General features: G+C 34.2%; 3 protein-coding genes across 3 annotated transcripts; all 3 read left to right on the top strand.

The window, feature by feature from the left end:
• Nucleotides 1–3,653: 3,653 nt before the first annotated feature.
• On the top strand, nt 3,654–8,825 carry LOC149880639 (uncharacterized). Its single transcript, XM_090069220.1, has 3 exons — nt 3,654–3,858; nt 6,402–7,238; nt 7,314–8,825. The coding sequence occupies exons 1-3, from the start codon at nt 3,654–3,656 to the stop codon at nt 7,706–7,708; spliced, it is 1,437 nt and encodes a 478-aa protein (XP_089925346.1). The 3' UTR covers nt 7,709–8,825.
• A 669-nt stretch (nt 8,826–9,494) lies between these two features.
• On the top strand, nt 9,495–10,040 carry LOC149880638 (uncharacterized). Its single transcript, XM_090069219.1, has one exon. It carries the CDS (start codon nt 9,495–9,497, stop codon nt 10,038–10,040), a length of 546 nt encoding a protein of 181 aa, XP_089925345.1.
• Nucleotides 10,041–11,748: 1,708 nt separating this feature from the next.
• Nucleotides 11,749–12,435, top strand: LOC149880637 (uncharacterized). Its single transcript, XM_090069218.1, has 2 exons — nt 11,749–12,088; nt 12,257–12,435. The coding sequence occupies exons 1-2, from the start codon at nt 11,749–11,751 to the stop codon at nt 12,433–12,435; spliced, it is 519 nt and encodes a 172-aa protein (XP_089925344.1).
• Nucleotides 12,436–19,922: the final 7,487 nt, after the last annotated feature.

Genomic DNA, 19,922 nt, shown 5'->3' with positions numbered 1-19,922 from the left:
CTTAATGCCATAGGGATTTTACAAGCTGCCAATATTGCAGCATTGAGACCTTTGAAAGCGGCTGGGAAAATAGTTTCTTTGATTGGCGGAATGAAAATCCAACTAACACACTTGCAAAAACAATTTTGTCCTAGTTTCTGATATTTGGAAGAATACAACGAAATCTGAAGTTTTAACAAATGGGTTTAAGGCTAAATTAATTTTTAATTCGAATGCAAACAAAATTGATATATAAAAGTGCTTTGGTAAAAATCCAAGTCCTTATGGCATGTCAGCAAGAATTAGTAATAAATCCGACACCCTTTTAACTAATATGACTACAGTTTGTGATATAAACCGATGCCACATAAAAAATTAGTGATAAAACCTATGCCACTCTGACTAGCTTTCCACAACATGAGAATCTATTTATATCAACCAAATGGTTTGTGTTTTGGGTGGGAAACATAACATTTGTCAATGCTGCGTTTTTCTTTACTTCACCTGATGTTCCCATTCTCATTTTAATGCAAATCTAATAAATACTTTAGGTTGGCAATAAATAGTTTTAAATATCGACTTTGGTTACTGATCCACCATAAAACATTTAAAACATCACGCTATATGTTTACACCTTTTGTCTCAACTTTCAAAGCTTCACATATCCTTCTCAGCAAGTTTCAAGCCAAGGATAGCCCTAAGTAACTAAAGTTTTGTGATATTGATTCATTTCAAGGGACTGAAGCATTTGAAAATATGGTTCTGCCTGTCAACTATCCCGTGTTGAATAGAAATTGTTGGTATTCAAAAACTCCAAACGCCTAGCCATATGCATTTTTACAAATATGAATAAATTTGATTTTAACAATTGACGTCACTTGCAAGAATCTAGGATATATTTTTCATTAGAAGATATACTATGTGTCACATTTATATACCATGTAAGGCGAAATGTTGACTCCAAGTGTAATCAGGTTAGATGGGAACACTTCTAGTTTTCTGATAACTCGATACGTTTTCTTCAGACTTTCGTGAAATACTCGCAAGAATTTGTTCAAACAACGTAATGGAGTGAAAGAAAGCGACTTTTTGTGACCAGGCTCTGCAAAACTAAAATATTTTGATGCTTTCACTAAAACTTCTTTCGTTGTCCATATTTCTTCTGATGTTTTAGTTGACCCTGATCAATCAATCGGCACTTTCTTCAAACGCCAATGTGATTAACATTAACATGGTGTAAACTATGATTACTTGATCCAACAGTGGTTGTTACACTTTTATGAAAGCTACTTTTAACAAAAGTATTGTGCACAAATCTTAAGTTTAACCTTGAAGAGTGCCCAACTGCATGCATTACCACAAGCCTCTCAACATTCTGAACTGTTAAATTGTCTTCAAGGTATTTATAGAAAGTGAATAAACAATAGTGATCATGCACTTGAGCTAGATAGCTGATCTGAGCAAGCTCGAAATCCCTTCCACGGTTGACCTTGGTGCAACATTGTTGTTCATTCTTTTACACGGCAAAGAAATACATCCCTAGTGCAAAACACGCGTGGGTGAACATTAAAACAATCACCGTTCTCGCGGATTGTTTGATTGCAATTTTCACCCTTTCCAGCAAACACTAATCCACCTCCGCAATTAACAGTTGATGAATATAAAGCGAACAAAAGAGAAATCGTTGCTGATTCTCAGCAAGAAAAGTACGAAAATGAACTTTAAAGAAAATCAGTATGGAAAAAGTTAAAAAACAACAATTCGACAAAGCTGCTTTAAAGCGCTCTAGAAGCCGAATGCAAAAAGTTGAAAACATTTCCTTAAGTGCAAGTTATTCAATCATTTTGCTGACCAGTCACAAAGCAACGAGATTGATTATTAAGTGTTTAACAAAGATGACCATTGTATCATGGGAAAAACTAACTGTTTGTAGAGCATTCATTACGAAGTTAGTTCATAGAAAAATGAGAAAAATCATGTCAGATAGACCCTAAACGCAACAAATATTAACTACGAAAACGTCACCCATGCCAACTCTTAAAGGGGCTCTTTCAGCTTTTCGCTTAAAATAAGCACTGCGTGCTATTACAAGAAATGGTGAGAATATTGCTGGAACGCTTCATGCAGCTCATAGTAGAAACAAAATAAAAGATGCACGTGTTAGTAAACATCGATAACATCAAGAGCAATAGTACTCGACGAGTATAGAATATGTATTGCGCTCACTCCTACGAGCTGTTTTTTGAAACGGTAAGTAAGAACAGGAAAATACCAACGCAAATATTGTCAGATAACGGGACAAATCAAGCGAGTCTTGTGCATTTTAACGTTCCATTAGAATAACACGATGGTGGTGCGATTTTGAAATGACAAAAACAAAAGCTTAATGCGTGCATCCAACAGCTGATCACCGTCGTTATGTGCATTCATGACCATAAGCAATGCGTTTAAGTGCATATGGCGATGTGGCGCATGCAAAATATGTACCGCGGGTATGCAAATTAAGTACCGCGGGCATATGATACTAATAAGAAGTCACAAACTTACTTTCATCAACGTTTCAAACAAAACAGCATTTTAATTGTTTTATTCGGTTGTTTTGCAGCTCTTATAAGCAAAGAGAGAGTTGTGCAATCCCTACCTCTCTCGTTTTAACAGACATACACAACTTGTTGGTTAGAGAGAAAACGATCTTTTTAAATTTTTTTATAAGAGTGAAATTGAAAAATGACTACGAGGTGACTTGAACATGCACGGTTCGGATCTATAGTCAGACGCGCTACCAACTCACCACGTAGCCATGAGTGACAATCGAAATACGTCAATATTTGTTAAAGCTCGTTTCAAAATATGTTGTCGTTTATCACCGCAAACTTCAGATGGAAAACAACAAAGAGAAGCATTTTGTTAAAAATCGAGTTTTCACTTGGAGTAAGAAGGAAATGAAAAAAAAACGTCCATAAAAAGTATACTAGCGTGCTACGGTTTAAAATGATCTGTTATCTCACTTTGACTTCTTATCGGAGTAATAAAAATTGATTTCACTCTGACGGCGTTCCAATAAATCTTTTAAACGGGCAAAGTGATCCAGGAAATAAAGCATGGTTAACGGATGAAAATGACAAATGAAAATGACATGGTTAACGGATGAAAATGAAAATGACACCTTTATAATCATTTCAGATGGGCCCATCTTTACTAATGTATCTGAAGTTTAATCACTGGTTACGAAGTGATATAAACTTCATAAACATTTTAACAGTGATTTGTGCGGATTTGGCTTTTTGTTGAAACACGGATTATGCATTTTGAAATGTTTTAAATAGAAAATCAAACTTACTACAAATCCTTTTTTATAATGACCTAAAAGCTTATTTTAAATGAAATGAAACTTTAATACATTTTGTTGTAAGCAGTGTTGAAACTAACGCAGCATTCTTATCGTTGTATTCGGCTGTTTTTCAGATCTCATAGACGAGGAGAGGGTGCGCAGTCCCTACCTCTCTCGTTTCAACGAACACGCACAACTTCTTGGCAAAAGAAAGCGCTCTTTTTAAAATATTTCTAAGAGTGAAAATGAAAAGTGACAAACAGAGGAGTTGAACATTAGCCTATCTGATCTAAAGCCAGACGTGTTATCAACTCACCAATTAGCCACGAGTGACAATCGAAATATGTCAACATTTGAAAAAGTACGTATCAAAATATGTTGTCGTTTATCACTGCAAACTTCAGAAGGAAAGCAGCAAAAGATGTATTTTGTTAAAGTTCGAGTGAGAAACCTGGAGAAAAAAGAAAGTCACTTAAAGTCATGCTGCGGTATTAAACGATCGTTTATCATCCGTTGGCTTCATATTGGAGCAATAGAACTTGAGTTCAGTTTGTGTGTTAAGACTGTGTTACTGTGACGGCGTTCCAATAATTCCTTTAAACGGGCTAAGAGATCCAGGAAATATGCATGGTTAACGGATGAAAACGTTTAAAATCATTTCAAATATTGTCTAGTCACTAGTTACGAAGTGACATCCCACCCAACAACAAGTCGTCTTAAAGACAAATTGAAGACGTCTTGAAATTGGTCTAAAAATGTCTTAAACTGGTCTCAAATGAAACAGTAAGTCGTCTTATTTAAAACGTCTTAAAGTTGTCTTATTTAACACGTATTAAAGACGGCTTAAACTGGTCTCAAATGAAACACAGTAAGTTGTCTTATTTAAAACGTCTTAAAGTTGTTTTATTTAACACGTATTAAAGACGGCTTAAACTGGTCTCAAGTGAAACATAGTAAGTCGTCTTTTTTTAAACGTCTTAAAGTTGCCTTATTTCAGACGTCTTATAGTTGTCTGAAACTGGTTTCAAATGAAACACAGTAAGTCGTCTTAACTAAAACGTCTTAATATTATCTTATTTAACACGTATTAATGACGGCTTAAAAAGTTGTGTGTGTATATATATATATATTACCTTTCAGTCTCCTGCCAACATAAATATATATATTTATATTGTATTAGAAGGAGACTGGAAGGTGGTGACAGAAAATAGAAAGGTGTGAATATATAAACTATCCAAATGCAATAACTGAAAAAAGAGACATGATTTACTATAGAAAAATACTTCACAGCATCCACAAAAAAAGAGTACATGATTATAAAATTTTATCAATATTTTCGTGATGCTGGTGAGTTTTTTAACACACCCTGAATAAATCCTTTGGATATGTCTTTCGGACAGCCGCTAAAAAGAGAAAATTAATGAAGCAATAATAGGTCAAGAAAATCATCGTTTTTTTGGAAAGCAGCGTTAGAAGACACTTACCAATTATACATTTATAATATAAAGGTGGGTTTCTTTAAAATTTCTCTATCCGCCTCTCTGTCTACCCATGTTGAAATTTATCATCAGCGAACAATTTAATTTCTAAATTCGATTAGTTTCTCAGAAATCTCTAAAATATGTGCTTGTAATAACCTAGCCATAGGCCCTTTACGGAAGTAGTTCAAAATTTCTTTGAATTATTAGTTGGTCTTTTGCATATAGTCAAAGCAGAAATCCGGAAACATATATAATACCAGTAGCTATAAGAGGAGACTATATTTTTGATGTTACCTATACGACTGGCAACTAAAATCGTAATCTGTCCGCTTGCGAAATTCTTGTTCTTCATTAAACTATTTTAAACATCATTACTACTCTTCCTTCCCAAGAGCCTTTGATAATGCACCCTTTCACAAGAATAATATCCAGTATAAACAACAGTCCATTTTAAAAATGATCTTGCTGGAGCATCACAGAGAAAAGTTCTAACTTTAACAGTGTGTTCAACTGATTTTATTGTCAGACCGAATATCTTTAAACCACACAATTCTTGTCATTCTTCCGTAAATGGATATAAAGACGTAATTTAAAAAGGCAATTAAGGAAGGAATTAAAGCATGGACGTATAAGAGTGGACGTGCAACTTATTACAGTTTAACTTTTTGTATTAGTTTAAACTTTTATACCATTTGTTTAATAAGACTGTTCATGATAAAGTAACTACTTCATGTTTTGACAAATTACTAAACAAATTACACCAAGATAAAGAAAATTAGTTGTCCGCACGAACAGATTTTATCATTTTTTCAAGATAAACATTTGTAAACTCGGAAACTTTTTTCGTGTAAACAAAGTCTGTGAATGATAAAATAGACCTGTAAGGATAAATTTTAAATGACTAAAAAAAGTTTAGCTAAATATAAAAAAGCTTTAACATACTTTTTTATCAAGATCTGATTTCATTCAATTCTTTCGTCCTTCATTCGCCAACTTAGTCCTTCATTCACCAAGCTACTTTATAAGTCATTTGATAATGCGAAATCTTTTCAAAAATGATTTAAATTTATATAGTAAAACAGGGTAGAATGAAATAGAGGGTAGAATGAAATAATTATGACTATACTCTTTTGTTCTTAATTAATTATTGAATAAACTTTTTGCAAATATTTTTTGATCATGTTGTAGAGGGTTTTTTTCTGAATGAAGACGACATCAAATTTTAATTTAAAAAAAAAAGTTTTTTTGATAATTTGCTAAGTTTTCGAATGCATGAAGATGATTTTTATCTTTTTTTGAAAAATGGACATAAAACTCTCGGAAATTAAATTTGATACTAGTGAACTTAATAAGTTTACTGGTAGAACTTTTTACGCTGGTCAAGAATCTTTTTTCAAAATTAAGTTTGCTATTCACGGAAAAAAGTTATGAGTAAAAAACGAAAACGGAGACATGTGGGGTTGTATGAAATACGCTAATTGCTCACTTGTTAAATGCGGCTTTTATTAGTTCAATCTCAAGTGACCAATTAATGTCTATGAATTTTTTGTATAAATTTTAAATCAATTCGTGTTAAATCTATTCTAATATAAAATATGCCTCGAAACAAGTTGCTCTCAAAGAAAAAAGAAAAACCATACACCGAAGCCATACACATGCGCTTTCAGTGGCTAAAGTACAAAGCGGTGAGTTTTCACTTAACAAAACTGCTCAATCATTCAGCATACCAGTAGCAACTCTTCACAGGCGTGTCCACGGCATAGGTGAAACAATTGGGAGTGGTTCAAACACGAGATTGTCGCAACAACTTGAATCAACTTTGGTAGATATCTTAATCAAATTATCGGATTGGGGCTTTGGTAGAACTTACAATGACGTCGTCACACTTGTTACCGACTATTTGCAACACCAATGTCAATCTCATTTGTTTCCTAATGGTACACCAGGGAGAGATTGGTATAAGCTTTTCATAAACCGGTGGAGTCATAAGTTAAGCATCAGGGCCATAGGCAATATTTCATCCTTCAGAGCCGCTTCTTGCACACAAGAAATAATTGCAAAGTATTTCAGCACACTGCAAAAAGAATTCAACGAAGCAGGAATCAATGAAAGTACTTCATGTCATTTGTGGAATTTTGATGAAATTGGATTTTTTGGTGATCAAGGCAAGCAACATATAGTTTGCCGGCGTGGTGCAAAACGACCATTGAAATTGGTTGGCAACAATGAAAAAATCCAATACACAGTTGGAAATTGCATCAATGCTGCTGGTAATCGTCTTGTTCCATATATTATTTCTAAATCAAAAAAACGCCTGTACAGAAATTGGTGCTTAAGTGGTCCAGACGATGCCGTTTACGCCATATCTCCATCCGGATGGATGGAAGATAAGCAATTTATGAATTGGCTCACTGGCGTGTATGTTCCTGCCATTAAAAAAATTCCAGGTAACTAGTTTAATCTTTACTTTAACCAATTAATTACTTAATTAAATAAATCTAATTATAGTTATCCAATTATAGGCATTCATATTTTAGTCGTAGATGGACATGTGACACATGTCACCTATCGGGTCGTACTTATTTGTATCAAAAACAATATCTTGTTAATTTGCTTACCAGCTCATTCGTCACACATTCTGCAGCCACTAGATGTCGGTGTTTATTGTCATGTCAATAAAGACCGTTTTAAAAGAGTTTGGCGCAAATTACTTCAACAGTTTTATGCAGAGACAAAGTTCAGTAACTTATCAAAAGAATGTTTTAGCCAACTGCAAGCAAAACTTTTTAGCTCTGGCGAAGTTTTTACACGCACCCAAATAGTTAGTGGATTTCAGAATACTGGCTTGTTTCCACTCGACATCAGTAAAATCGATCAGTCAAAATTGCAAATTGCTAATACGTTTGAAACACCGTAATCTCAACCTGAGCCTTCATCATCTCAACCACCAGAATCTATGAAAGTACCACAACCACTACTAGCACCAGGAGCTACACCATCTCAGCCACTGCTACCTGAATCTATATCAACAACATCTAGCATCAGCATGTGTTGCATAGCATCAGCTTCAAAGTCACCTCCAAAGCCAACTCGCCTGCAAACAACCTTCAATAGTCTAGTAACTCCGGCTATTCAAAAGGAAATTCAAAAAGAGGTTGAAAAACAATTGCAATCGGCCCAATCGCTTGAAGCAGCTTTGCAACAAATGTTTCGTATCCAACACGTTGACACAAAAAAACGAAAAAATGTAGATGTACCAAGGTTCGATGGGGAGTGTCTAAGTAAACCTGAAATACTCGAAAGATTGAAAGATGCTGAGAGCAGCAAAGCAAGCTAAAAAAAAACGTAAGCTAAGCTTTAATGACGAGCTGCAAGTAAATCAAGCAACAACAGCAGCTCAAACAACAATAACTGCTACAAACCAAGTGAAATGTAAAAAGTGCCGTAAAGTTTTAGGCGAAGCTTCAACAAGTCAATACATGGAATGGTATCAATGTGAAAATTCAAAATGCAAGGCTTGGCTTTGTGAAACATGCATACCTAAGTGATATGTAAAAGGCGCACAATGATATAGAGAGCTGTGTACATAATCTTAGATCCCTAAAAATAGAGACAACATCTTACGGCTGTTTGTTAATTCCTATCCTGTAGGAGAAACTGCCTGATGAACTTTTAATTTTAATTTCTAGAAAATTTGCCGGAGAGTTGTGGACTTTAGATAGACTTTTAAAATATTACAATGGAGAATTACTAGCTAAGGAGTGTTGTGCCAAATATGTTTTAAAATCGAGTTCTGATAAAAATGAAAATAAAAATACGAAATACGATTCCTTAAACAAAAATGCACAGCAAAGTTATTCTCATAATTATAGAAACAAAACTAACTTGTCAACCTCAGCTTTTCATACACAAAATAGAAGAGCACCAGAACAAAGAATTTTACGATGTGTGTATTGTTCAGAAAACCATGAGCCTCCTCACTGTTTAAAGATAACGAATTTAGATTCAAGAATTGAAATTCTAAAAAAGCAAAAGAGATGTTTTATCTGTTTAAAATTAGACCATCTCAAAGTTTTGTCATTCTAAGTATTCATGTTTTCAATGCAACGGGAAACATTTCTATTTGCGATAAAAAGCAAACCCCAACTAGCTCAACTCTTGTAGGTGTATCTGATAGCATTTTACAACAGACAGCAAAGGCTAAGTTTTTTAATTCAGACAGTGAGGGTGGAATATTCACAATATTATTTGATAGCGGTAGTCAGAGGTCTTATGTTACCAAAGATGTATGCGAAAGGTTGAAATTAAAAACAAAAAGGAAAGAAGCTATAATAATACAAGCATTCGGTCAATTTAATAATTCCAGAGTTAAAAAGCTCGATGTTGTTCAACTTAAGGTAAAACATAGAAATGCTAATTCGTATGTGTATGTCGAGGCTCTGTGTGTACCAGTTATTTTTAGCCCTATGCAGAGGCAAGAGATATCTCGAGCGTGTAAAAATTACCCGCATATTTCAAAGTTAATCCTAGCTGATTATGATGATGGTTCTAAAGATTTTCCTATTGACTTATTGGTAGGCTGTGATTTGTATCATAAATTTTAGACAGGTAAAGTTATCAGAGGGATTGAAGGCTGTCCTGTTCTGGGATGGGTATTAAGTGACTTAATGCCTTCTGTAAAAAATTTTAACGTGAAAGTAATCATGAACTTACGCGTTGATGCTAATTTAATAGGGAGTGTGGAAGATTTGCGCAGTGAGATAGATGAACTGAGAAGCGCTTTACAAATATTTTGGAGTGTGGAGAAAATGGAATCTACTGACGAGTGTGTTATGCATAAATTCGAAAATGATATTATGCATAACGGTGAGAGATACGTAACTAAGCTTCCTTTTAAACCAGATCACGATTGTTTACCAGATAACTATAAAATTTGTGAGATTAGACTGAATAGGTTAAAGAGGCAATTGAGTGATAAGAATTTGTTAAGTGATTATGACGCTATTTTTAAAGAATACGACAGGAATAAAATTATTGAAAGAGTTCCTGACAATGAAATCGCTAAGAAATTAGGAAAAACACACTATTTAGCACACAGGCCAGTCGTAAGAAAAGATAAGGAAACCACTAAGATAAGAGCAGTACTTGATGCTTCCGCTTCTAACGATGGATTGTCCTTGAATGGTTGTCTTTATTCAGGGCAAATCTATCACCAAAATTATTTGATCTGTTATTGCAATTCCGATTAAATTATATTGTCATATTAGCAGATATTAAACAAGCTTTCTTAAACGTAGAAATTTCTAGTGAACATAAAGATTATTTAAGATTTCTCTGGTATAAAAATGTTGACGCAGAACAGGACTCAGATAGATTGTTTATAGGTTTTTAAGAGTAGTCTTCGGTCTGACTAGTAGCGCCTTTTTATTAAATGGAACAATAAGACATCACATTAAAAAATATGAAAAATCTAATGGTAAGTTTGTAAAAAGGTTCGTTGAAGATTTATACTTTGATGATGTCACATCTGGAATGGAAAGTGTAACGAAGGCTGAAGAGAAAAACAAACAGCCAAGAATTACGAAATTATTTTGGTTTTAATGAAAAAATAATAAAAAATAAGGAATAAAAAGTTCAATCTTGATGACAGTACTTCCTTAGAAACAGAATTGGGTAAAAGTGATCATGAGTATAAGAGTGTTTTAGGAATTGAATGGGAATCGAAAAAATGACGAATTTGTTTTCCGATTTCATGAATTTATAAAAACGTCATGTGAACTTAAAACAACAAAAAGGAATATCTTAAATTTTTCGGCATCAATATACGATCCATTTGGGGTTGTTTCGCCTATAACAGCTAGACTAAAAACAATTTTTTGCGTAGAGATAAAACAGAGTGGGATGCGAGCGTGAGTGGAGAGATTGAGTTTAAGTGGAAAGAATTGTTGAGAAATGTTGAAGAGCTGAGTGTTTTAAGAGTAAAGAGATTTGCGTTTGTTAGAGTAGAGGAGAGAATAATTTCGGCAGAGTTACATGGATTTTGTGACAGCTGAAGAGAGGTTTATTGTGCAGTTGTTTATCTAAGAGTTAAGGCGAGTGTTGCTGTGAGAGTATTTTTTTGGCAGCCAAAACGTTGAAAGAGTTGTCTGTTCCTAGGTTGGTTGTCTGTTGGGTGGTTTGCTGTTGAGCAAATAATAGGAGAAGTGAAACGATTAATAGAAAATCGAGTAATTATTAGTAGACATTGGATTAAAGCGAAGGAGAAAACTTGGAAACCTTGGGCGGAAAATCGTGTAGTTGTGATTAGGAAAGAGTTTGAGTGGAAAAAACGGAGGCATGTAGCAGAATTGGAGAATCCAGCAGATATTCCAACTTAAGTTTTGTTTTAAGCAGATGAGTAGTAGTTGGTTATCTGGACCAAAATTTTTATGTATGCAGGAGGTTGAAGTAGGATTGTTTTATGGTGAGAATAGTTGATTGAGTCGAAGGGTGTAGATAGGATAAATGAGAGTAGTGCAAATATGGTTGAGGCTGCGAGTAGTGGTATTATTGATGTTCTGATAGACATTAAAAAGTATAGCACATTGAACAGGCTTATAATGGTTACTGGCTGTGTGAATAGATTTGCAAGTAATTTGACAAAAACAATGAAGAAGAACAATGGAATAATTTAAAAAAACATGTTCACACTTGATGAATATGATGTGTCATTTAATTTAATGGTTATTAGTTAAACAGTTTTCTTTACGAAATCAAGATAATTAAAAGAAGCCAAGTTCATCCCTGAAGTTGTTTTCTGACGAACAAAACATACAGCGATTAAAAGGACGATTTGGAAATTCGATACTAAGTTATAATGAAAAATATTCGATTAGTTTACGTGATGGAACACATGGCTATTTTACGGTGTAAATTATTCGTGACGTCCTTGAGTGTGTCATCCATCATGGCAATGAAATGGCATTAAGTCATGTTAGAGCAAGGTTTTGGATTGTAAAAGGAAGAAAAACTGCCAAGAATGTTCTGCGTAAGTGCGTTATCTGTAAGAAGATCAGTGGAAGAACAATGCTACCTTCCCCATCTGCTGACTTACCTGATTATTGTGTAAATGTTTCTATGTTTTCGTGTCAAGCTGTTGGTGTAGATTTTGCTGGGCCCTTTTATGTAAAAAGGTATTTAAAAACTGATGCTGTATCTAAGGTTTACGCTTTGATTTTGAACTGTGCGTCTAGTCGTGCTGCTCATCTGGAATTAACTCCTGATATGAAGATCCCTGCTTTCCTCCGAACACTCAAACGTTTTATTGCACGCAGGGGCATACCTCATAGCATCACTAATGATAATTTTAAGATATTTAAATCTATTGAAGTAAAGAAGTTTTATTTAAATAATAAGATTAATAAAAAATTCATACTACCCGCTTTCCCTTAGTGAGAAGGATTTTATGAAAGATTGGTACATTCAGTTAAGATACCACAACTAAAGGTTATGGGAAATTCCCTCGTCACTTATGAAGAACTGCAAACAGTTTTATGCGATATCGAATCTGTAATTAAGAGTAGACCACTTGTCTACATGAGCGAAGATGATAATGAAGAAGCGCTTCATCCTTTTCACTTGATGTACGGACGAAATGTGTTTTGAAATATGTTTTGATATGGTTGGTATCAAGAAACGTGCCATCTATTTAAGGAACTTAATTAATGATTATCGGTAAGGTTTATCTGAATGAACTAAAACAACAACATTTATATAAAAAGCTTAACGATGATAAACAAGAAAATAAACTAAAAGTTAATGATATTATGTTAGTTAATAACAAAGATTTGACACCCAGAAGCCAGCGGAGAATGACAAGAGTTGTGGAAGTTTATGAAAGAAAAGACAAAGCAATTGGTGGAGCAAAATTAAAGGTTATATCGAAGAAAGGAACATCCAAGATATGTTTCCGACCTGTCCAAAAATTAATTCTTCTGGAGATCGATAATGAACAAGATAGCAAAGAAAAAGATGATAGTTCAAACAAAAATGTCTTTGCAGTTGAAACCGAGATAGGCAGAATGATGCGTCGCTCAGGTCAATTAATAACCGTCCAACCCAACAGGCAACCCTTGATGGACTATATCTAAGACACTTAAAAGAAAAATATTTGAGAAGTCAAAAAGGGGGGGGGGGGGGGAGCGTGTTAAAAGTAACAGTAAAAATTTAACTATTGTAAAGGAGCATGCTGAAACTGATAATTTTTATCTAATTATTGTAAGTGGGCGTTGTTTAATGTGGCATTTGTAACCTAACTATGGTTATTATTGTTAATGGTTAATTTATTGGTGCGTGCTCTCCACAAACTTCTTTTTTATTATTTATTCTGTTGGTGGGGCAGAATAGACATTCTTGCATTCGTACTAGTTTAAATACAGAGTCTCTCCAAACAATCAGTGTTTAATCCTCGAGATTTTACAAAAATTATTGGAAAGCCGTCACAGTAACACAGTCTTAACACACAAACTAAACTCAAGTCCTATTATTCCAATATGAAGCCAAAGGAAGATAAATGATCGTTTTATACCGCAGCATGACTTTAAGTGACTTTTATTTCTCCAGGTTTCTAACTCGAACTTTAACAAAATACGTCTTTTACTGTCTTCCGACTGAGATTTGCAGTGATAAACGACAACATATTTTGATACGTGCTTTCTCAAATATTGACAAATTTCGATTGTCACTCGTGGCTAATTGGTGAGTTGATAGCACGTCTGACTTTAGATCAGATTGGCTAATGTTCAACTCCTCTATTAGTCACTTTTCATTTTCACTCTTAGAAATATTTTAAAAAGAGCGCTTTCTTTTGCCAACAGGTTGTGCGTGTTTGCTGAATCGAGAGAGATTGGGACTGCACACTCTGTCTTCTCCAATGAGAGCTGCAAATTGACCAAATATAACAATAAGAATGCTGTGTTAGTTGCAAAGTTGCTTACAACAAAACGTATTACAATTTCATTTCATTTGAAACAAGCATTTAGTTCATTACAAAACAAAAAGGATTTGTAGTAAGTTTGATTTTTCATTTTAAATATTTCAAAATGGAAAGTCCGGGTTTCATTAAAAAGCCACATCCGAACAAAGCACTATCAAAAGGTTTATAAAGTTTCCTTTACTTCAAATCTAGCTATTAGACTTTAAACAGATTTGTAAGGATGGACTCATTTGAAATGGTTATAAAGGTTTTCATCCGTAAACCATGATTTTTTTCTGGATCACATCACCCTTTAATGGAATTATTGGAGCGCCATCACAGTTAACTGATTTTTTGTTACTCCGATAAGAAGGTGAAGCGAGAAAACGGGGCATTTTAAACCGTAGCACGCTAGTAGATAATCTATTGACGTTTTTCTTTTTTTTCTTTTGCTTTTTTCTCCAGGAGAAAACTCGATTTTTAACAAAATACTTCTTTTCGTTGTTTTCCATCTGAAGTTTGCAGTGATAAACGACAACATATTTTGAAACGAGCTTTAACAAATATTGACGTATTTCGATTGCACTCATGGCTACGTGGTGAGTTGGTAGCGCGTCTGACTTTAGATCCGAACCGTGCATGTTCAAGTCACCTCGTAGTCATTTTTCAATTTCACTCTTATAAAAGATTTAAAAAGATCGTTTTCTCTCTAACCAACAAGTTGTGTATGTCTGTTAAAACGAGAGAGGTGGGAACTGCACACTCTCTTCGCCAATGAGAGCTGAGAAATAACCGAATATAACGATAAGAATGTGTGTTGTTTGAAACATTGCTGAAAGTATGTTTGTGACTTCTTATTAGTATCTTATGCCCGCGGTACTTATTTTGTATACCCGCGGTACATATTTTGCATGCGCCACATCGCCGTATGCACTTTAACGCATGGCTTATGGTTATAAATGCACATAACGACCGTGATCAGTTTCTGCATGCGCGTATTATGCAGTTATTTTTATCATCTTAAAACTAAACCACCTACGCGTGGTTCTAATGGAGCGTTAAATTGCGCACGATTCGCTCGATTTGTCTGACTACACCAGTTGGCTACACCAGTTGGTGATGACTACACCAGCTGGTGATGTAATCGATGCCACTCTGACCAGCTTTTTATAACATGAGAATCTGTTTATATCAACCAAATGGTTTGTGTTTTGGGTGGGAAACATAACATTTGTCAATGCTGCCTTTTTCTTTACCCCACCTTATGTTTCCATTGTCATTTCAATGCAAATCCAAATAATAGTTTAGGCTGGCAACAAATAGGCTTCACATATCCTTCTAAGCAAGTTTCAAACCAAGGACAACCCTAAGTAACTAAAGTTTTGGGATATTGATAGATTTCAAGGGACTGAAGCTTTTGAAAATATGATTCTGCATGTCAACTATCCTGTGTCGAATAAACATTTGTACAAATGCATATCGCGAGGCGTATGGAGTTGTTTGCATTCATCAGCTTCATTTGCCTAGCCACATGCATTTGTACAAATATGAATGAATTTGCTTTTACCAATTGACGTCATTTGCAAGCATCTTGGATATTTTTATCATCAGAAGATCTTCTATACGTCTCATTTACATGCCATATTAGGCGAAATGTTGACTCGACGTGTAATCAGGTTAAATTGTAACACTTCTGGTTTTGCTGTAGGATCCAGGTATCTCCATAAAATCCGTTTCTAACTTCGACCAGCTTGGGGTATTTTAAATGTTAATTATATTTCTGTTTTACTACAACCCAGCGAAACTATGTGTTAATAGATCTTGTTGAAGCTCGGGACCTTGATAAATGACGTAGATTATTGGATTACTATAGCATTTTGCAGAACTATGAAAAACGATTCAATTTTTTGTGACTGATTTGTCCAGATGGATAATTTGAAAATGTGGTCGGTACCTGCTATCGGATATGTTTCTGTTACTAGTTTTCTCATGTTATTCTTCCTCTTGATATTACATTATAATGTTATTATAGGCACTACCTAGACTTTTATTCTTCAATGAACGTTTTTCTCTGTTTTTCAAACAATTCAATGTAGTCGTATAATTATCACCTTCACTTTCACATAAACTTTTTAGGGTTTTAATCCGCCATCGCATGTTCATCTAACTGGTGCAAGACGAACATTTAGTTCGTTATGCCTCTTTTTACTTCCTTTTTTTCACAGGGTAATTTAGAATAGTATAAGTATTCGCTTGAACGGACATACGCAATTTCTTGGTAAGAGGGAAAACAATCTTTCTAAAGCTTTCATAAAAGTGAAATTGAAAAATGACTACGAGGTGACTTGAACATGCACGGTTCGGATCTAAAGTCAGACGCGCTACCAACTCACCACGTAGCCATGAGTGACAATCGAAATACGTCAATATTTGTTAAAGCTCGTTTCAAAATATGTTGTCGTTTATCACTGCAAACTTCAGATGGAAAACAACGAAAAGAAGTATTTTATTAAAAATGGAGAAAAACCTGGAGAAAAAAGGAAAAGAAAAAAAAGAAAAACGTCAATAGAATATCTACTAGCGTGCTACGGTTTAAAATGACTCGCTTTCTCACTTTACCTTCTTATCGGAGTAACAAAAAATGAGTTTACTGTGATGGTGCTCCAATAATTCCATTAAAGGGTGAAGTGGTCCAGAAAAAAATCATGGTTTACGGATGAAAACCTTTATAACCATTTCAAATGAGTCCATCCTTACAAATCTGTTTAAAGTCGAACAGGTTGTGCGAACACGCACAACCTGTTGGCAAAAGAAAGCGCTCTTTTTAAAATATTTCTGAGTGAAAATGAAAAGTGATAAACAGAGGAGTTGAACATTAGCCCATCTGATATAAAGTCAGAGGTGCTATCAACTCACCAATCAGCCACGAGTGGTAATCGAAATATCTCGAGGTTAAAATTATTTTGCTGTATTTCCTGTTTTAAAAGTTGGGAGAAAATTATTTATTAATTTTAGTAAGGAACGATTGCTTTAAAAATACGCTTTATTTTCAACTTTTTTCTAAATAATTTGTTTAAACATAAATTATTTAAAGCGTAAGTTATTATTTCTTTAGAACTCAAAGCTAAAATTTTAAATAATTTTTCTTTAAGAAAAAAATCTAAACTTTATCCGTACGTTTAAACTTGGAGATAGAACAAAATAATTCTCACCTCGCGAAATGTCAACATTTGAAAAAGCACCTATCAAAATTTGTTGACTTTTATCATTGCAAACTTTAGTCGGAAAACAGCAAAAGATGTATTTTGTTAAGGTTCGAGTTAGAATCCTGGAAAAATAAAAGTTACTTAAAGTTATGCTGCGTTATAAAACGATCATTTATCTTCCTTTGGCTTCATATTGGAGTAATAGAACTAGACTTTAGTTTGTGTGTTAAGACTGTGTTACTGTGACGGCTTTCCAATAATTTCTGTAAAATCTCGAGGATTAAATACTGATTGTTTGGAGAGACTATGCATTTAAACTAGTACAAATAAAAGAATGTGTACACTTTCAATCATTAGATAATAAATATCACTTTCAACATGCTCCTTTGCAACAATTAAACTTAAACTGTCACTTTTAACAATTCCTTTCAAAAAACGTGAAATGATCTAGGAAAAAAACTTCGCTAACGGATGAAAACGTTTATAAGTATTTCAAATGAGCTAATCTTTACTTATGTGCGTTAAGTCTAATCACTGCTTACGAAGTGACCTAAATTTCATAAACATTTTAACAGTGATTTGTGCGGATTTGGCTTTTTGTTGAGACACGAATTTCGCATTTTGAAATGTATAAAATAGAAAATCAAACTAACTGCAATCTTTTTTTTACAATGAACCAAAAGCTTATATTAAACGAAATGTAATTGAAATATATTTTATTAACTTGATTTTTTTGTTGATTGGGCTTTTGATTTTCATAGTTTCATTTGTTCGTTTTCGGCCCTGCGATACAATTATTTGATTCAAAGAGCTACTCTCTCAGGAATTTCTCTCAAAACGCAATATCACAGCATCCTAATCCCACAGTTAACGACTGCTTTCCGAATTCCAGCACCAGGTATAGTTCAAACGATATACAGGTTGACTTATGTACACTGGGTAGTGCATACTAGACTCAGAAATCAAAAGGATAATAGAGCATGTTGATCGTTGGATGCGTAGATTGTTTAATGATGAATGGTAGAAACAGAAGTTGAAAGTTCTGCAACTTTTTACAAAGTTTGTGCTGAATGATAATCCGCATGGTATTAAAAGCTAGAGGTTTAAAAAACAAACATAGAAAGACCCTGGTTATCAGTCAATAAACAATGCATATATTTTCGTCAAGTAAAATCCAACTTAACTGACTGAAGTTGAAACTTTTGCCTTACCTCGGCCGTTAAATGAATATATAACTGCATATACTTGCTTCACTGTTATCACAAATGGCCATAGTGATAACCAACCTGACCCGAGAGTTCCACTTACATGGGGTGATATTATCTAATATACGCTAGACCCCTTGATGCCTGATTTGAAATCTTGATTTTTCGTCCGCGGACAAAAGTTGCTTTTCAATCTTTCGGTACAATAAAGTTTCAACAAATTCATTTGTCACCTAAAACCTGAGCCAAATTAAGAAAATCAATAGAAGTTGGTGGCAATGCACCTATCGAGTGATACAACATGTGGGTAAAATCTCAGGTGGATCGCAACTGTATTTCTAGTTTTATGACAATTACAATTTTGGCTTTTTGCGTTTTTTGCAACAATTGCCAAGAGAGTTCTTCGTTAAAAAAAGTTTTCTTGATGTCAGTAGGTATGATGGCGGTTGAAGAACTTTATAGTAATACACCAACAATTTTCGTAAAAACACTTTCATTACCACTATAATGATAAAGGCCAAGATTGAGTTGAAACAAAAACTCTTCTTTTTTGCTGCTAAATCTTCATCTTTAACAAGCTTTCTTTTTTCATTTTTGAAACCCTAAAGGTTAAATTTGATACCATACTATGGAGAATTTAAACCATCGCAACTGAACTTGCATCACAGGTGCAAAGTATTTTCATCCATTTTAGCTCTAGCGGTGTAAGAAAAACTTTAAAAACGTATGCTTTTAACCTGGATTTATGGGTTTACTTTTATAAGCAATTAAATATACACTTCTGCACCTCAATATTGATACAAGTCATGTTCATAAAAAGCATAAAAGGCAATCTCGATCAACATATTTAGATAAATGTAATGATTCTAATGCTCTCACTGTAGTTTTATTTTATATATTATACTTGAATACTCTAATAGCATAAAAAACGCATCAACATGAACAAATAAATTGCAAATTCTTTTATTCTTATACATCTTTTTATCATGAAACGAAAACAGATTTTACGGGCTCGAAGTAGTTGAAAACTTCCGATGTTTCTTCCAATGAGCATTTCTTAAACGAACTCAACACAAAAAGAAGCTTCTTTGATCAGAGAGGATATTTTCCTGCGATTAACAACAGTCGCACAATGCTGAAGTATACGTTTTCTTTCCAATTTGATAGACTAAAAAGATCTCATTTCTTTCGCCTTTCAAAAACTAGCTTAACTTCTTAAACATAGTTTCCACAACTAGGTGGATAACCTTTGTTCCTGGAATTTTAAAGATGCTTGCTACTCAACTCCAAAATGCAGCTCTGCAACCTACTTTTAAATCATATGTTCTTTTTCACTCTTTTAAAGTAGGACCAGTGTTGATGACAGTCCTAGTGAACCGATCCCAAACTTTAGAAAGCCCTTTCCACCTTCAATATCAAACTTTACTATGTAGCTGCCTGTAACAACTTCGGACCGAACAACCTGATTTTCAAGACTCGATAACTCTTTGCATTGAACAGCCAGGTGGCTTGTGTTTAAACCTGTTTTCGCATCAAAGGTTTTACTTTCACTGGAGGTGAGAAAATCAGTCAACTGTTGTCCGTTTCTTTGAAAGTTCCTGTAAAAGTTGGGCTCACTTACCTGGCTGTTTGCTGTTTGGTTAACAGTTCTCACCGATTTATTTTGTTATTTGATATTCCAGTGTTTATTAGGACGTTGCTGAAGATTGTATAGAATTATAGCACGGATTAGACTTGTAGAAGTATTATTTATCAATAAAAACTTTG

The sequence above is a fragment of the Hydra viridissima genome, unplaced genomic scaffold, assembly GCF_058129835.1.
Source record: "Hydra viridissima isolate aposymbiotic clone 2 unplaced genomic scaffold, HvirCarnegie_v1 scaffold_12, whole genome shotgun sequence".
Lineage (NCBI taxonomy): Eukaryota > Metazoa > Cnidaria > Hydrozoa > Anthoathecata > Hydridae > Hydra > Hydra viridissima.
Note: the sequence above shows the minus strand (reverse complement) of the source record. Positions and strands in the feature narration are given on the sequence as shown.

What these genes read in the sequence shown, in the direction of transcription:
- LOC149880638 (XM_090069219.1), top strand. Translation starts at nt 9,495, where the DNA reads ATGAACTTACGCGTTGATGCTAATTTAATAGGGAGTGTGGAAGATTTG.
- LOC149880637 (XM_090069218.1), top strand. Translation starts at nt 11,749, where the DNA reads ATGGCATTAAGTCATGTTAGAGCAAGGTTTTGGATTGTAAAAGGAAGA. An exon ending in TTTCCTCCGAACACTCAAAC is followed by an intron (nt 12,089 to 12,256) that starts GTTTTATTGCAC and finishes TGGTACATTCAG; the next exon opens with TTAAGATACCACAACTAAAG.
- LOC149880639 (XM_090069220.1), top strand. Translation starts at nt 3,654, where the DNA reads ATGTCAACATTTGAAAAAGTACGTATCAAAATATGTTGTCGTTTATCA. An exon ending in AGCAATAGAACTTGAGTTCA is followed by an intron (nt 3,859 to 6,401) that starts GTTTGTGTGTTA and finishes CCTCGAAACAAG; the next exon opens with TTGCTCTCAAAGAAAAAAGA. An exon ending in TGCCATTAAAAAAATTCCAG is followed by an intron (nt 7,239 to 7,313) that starts GTAACTAGTTTA and finishes ATCCAATTATAG; the next exon opens with GCATTCATATTTTAGTCGTA.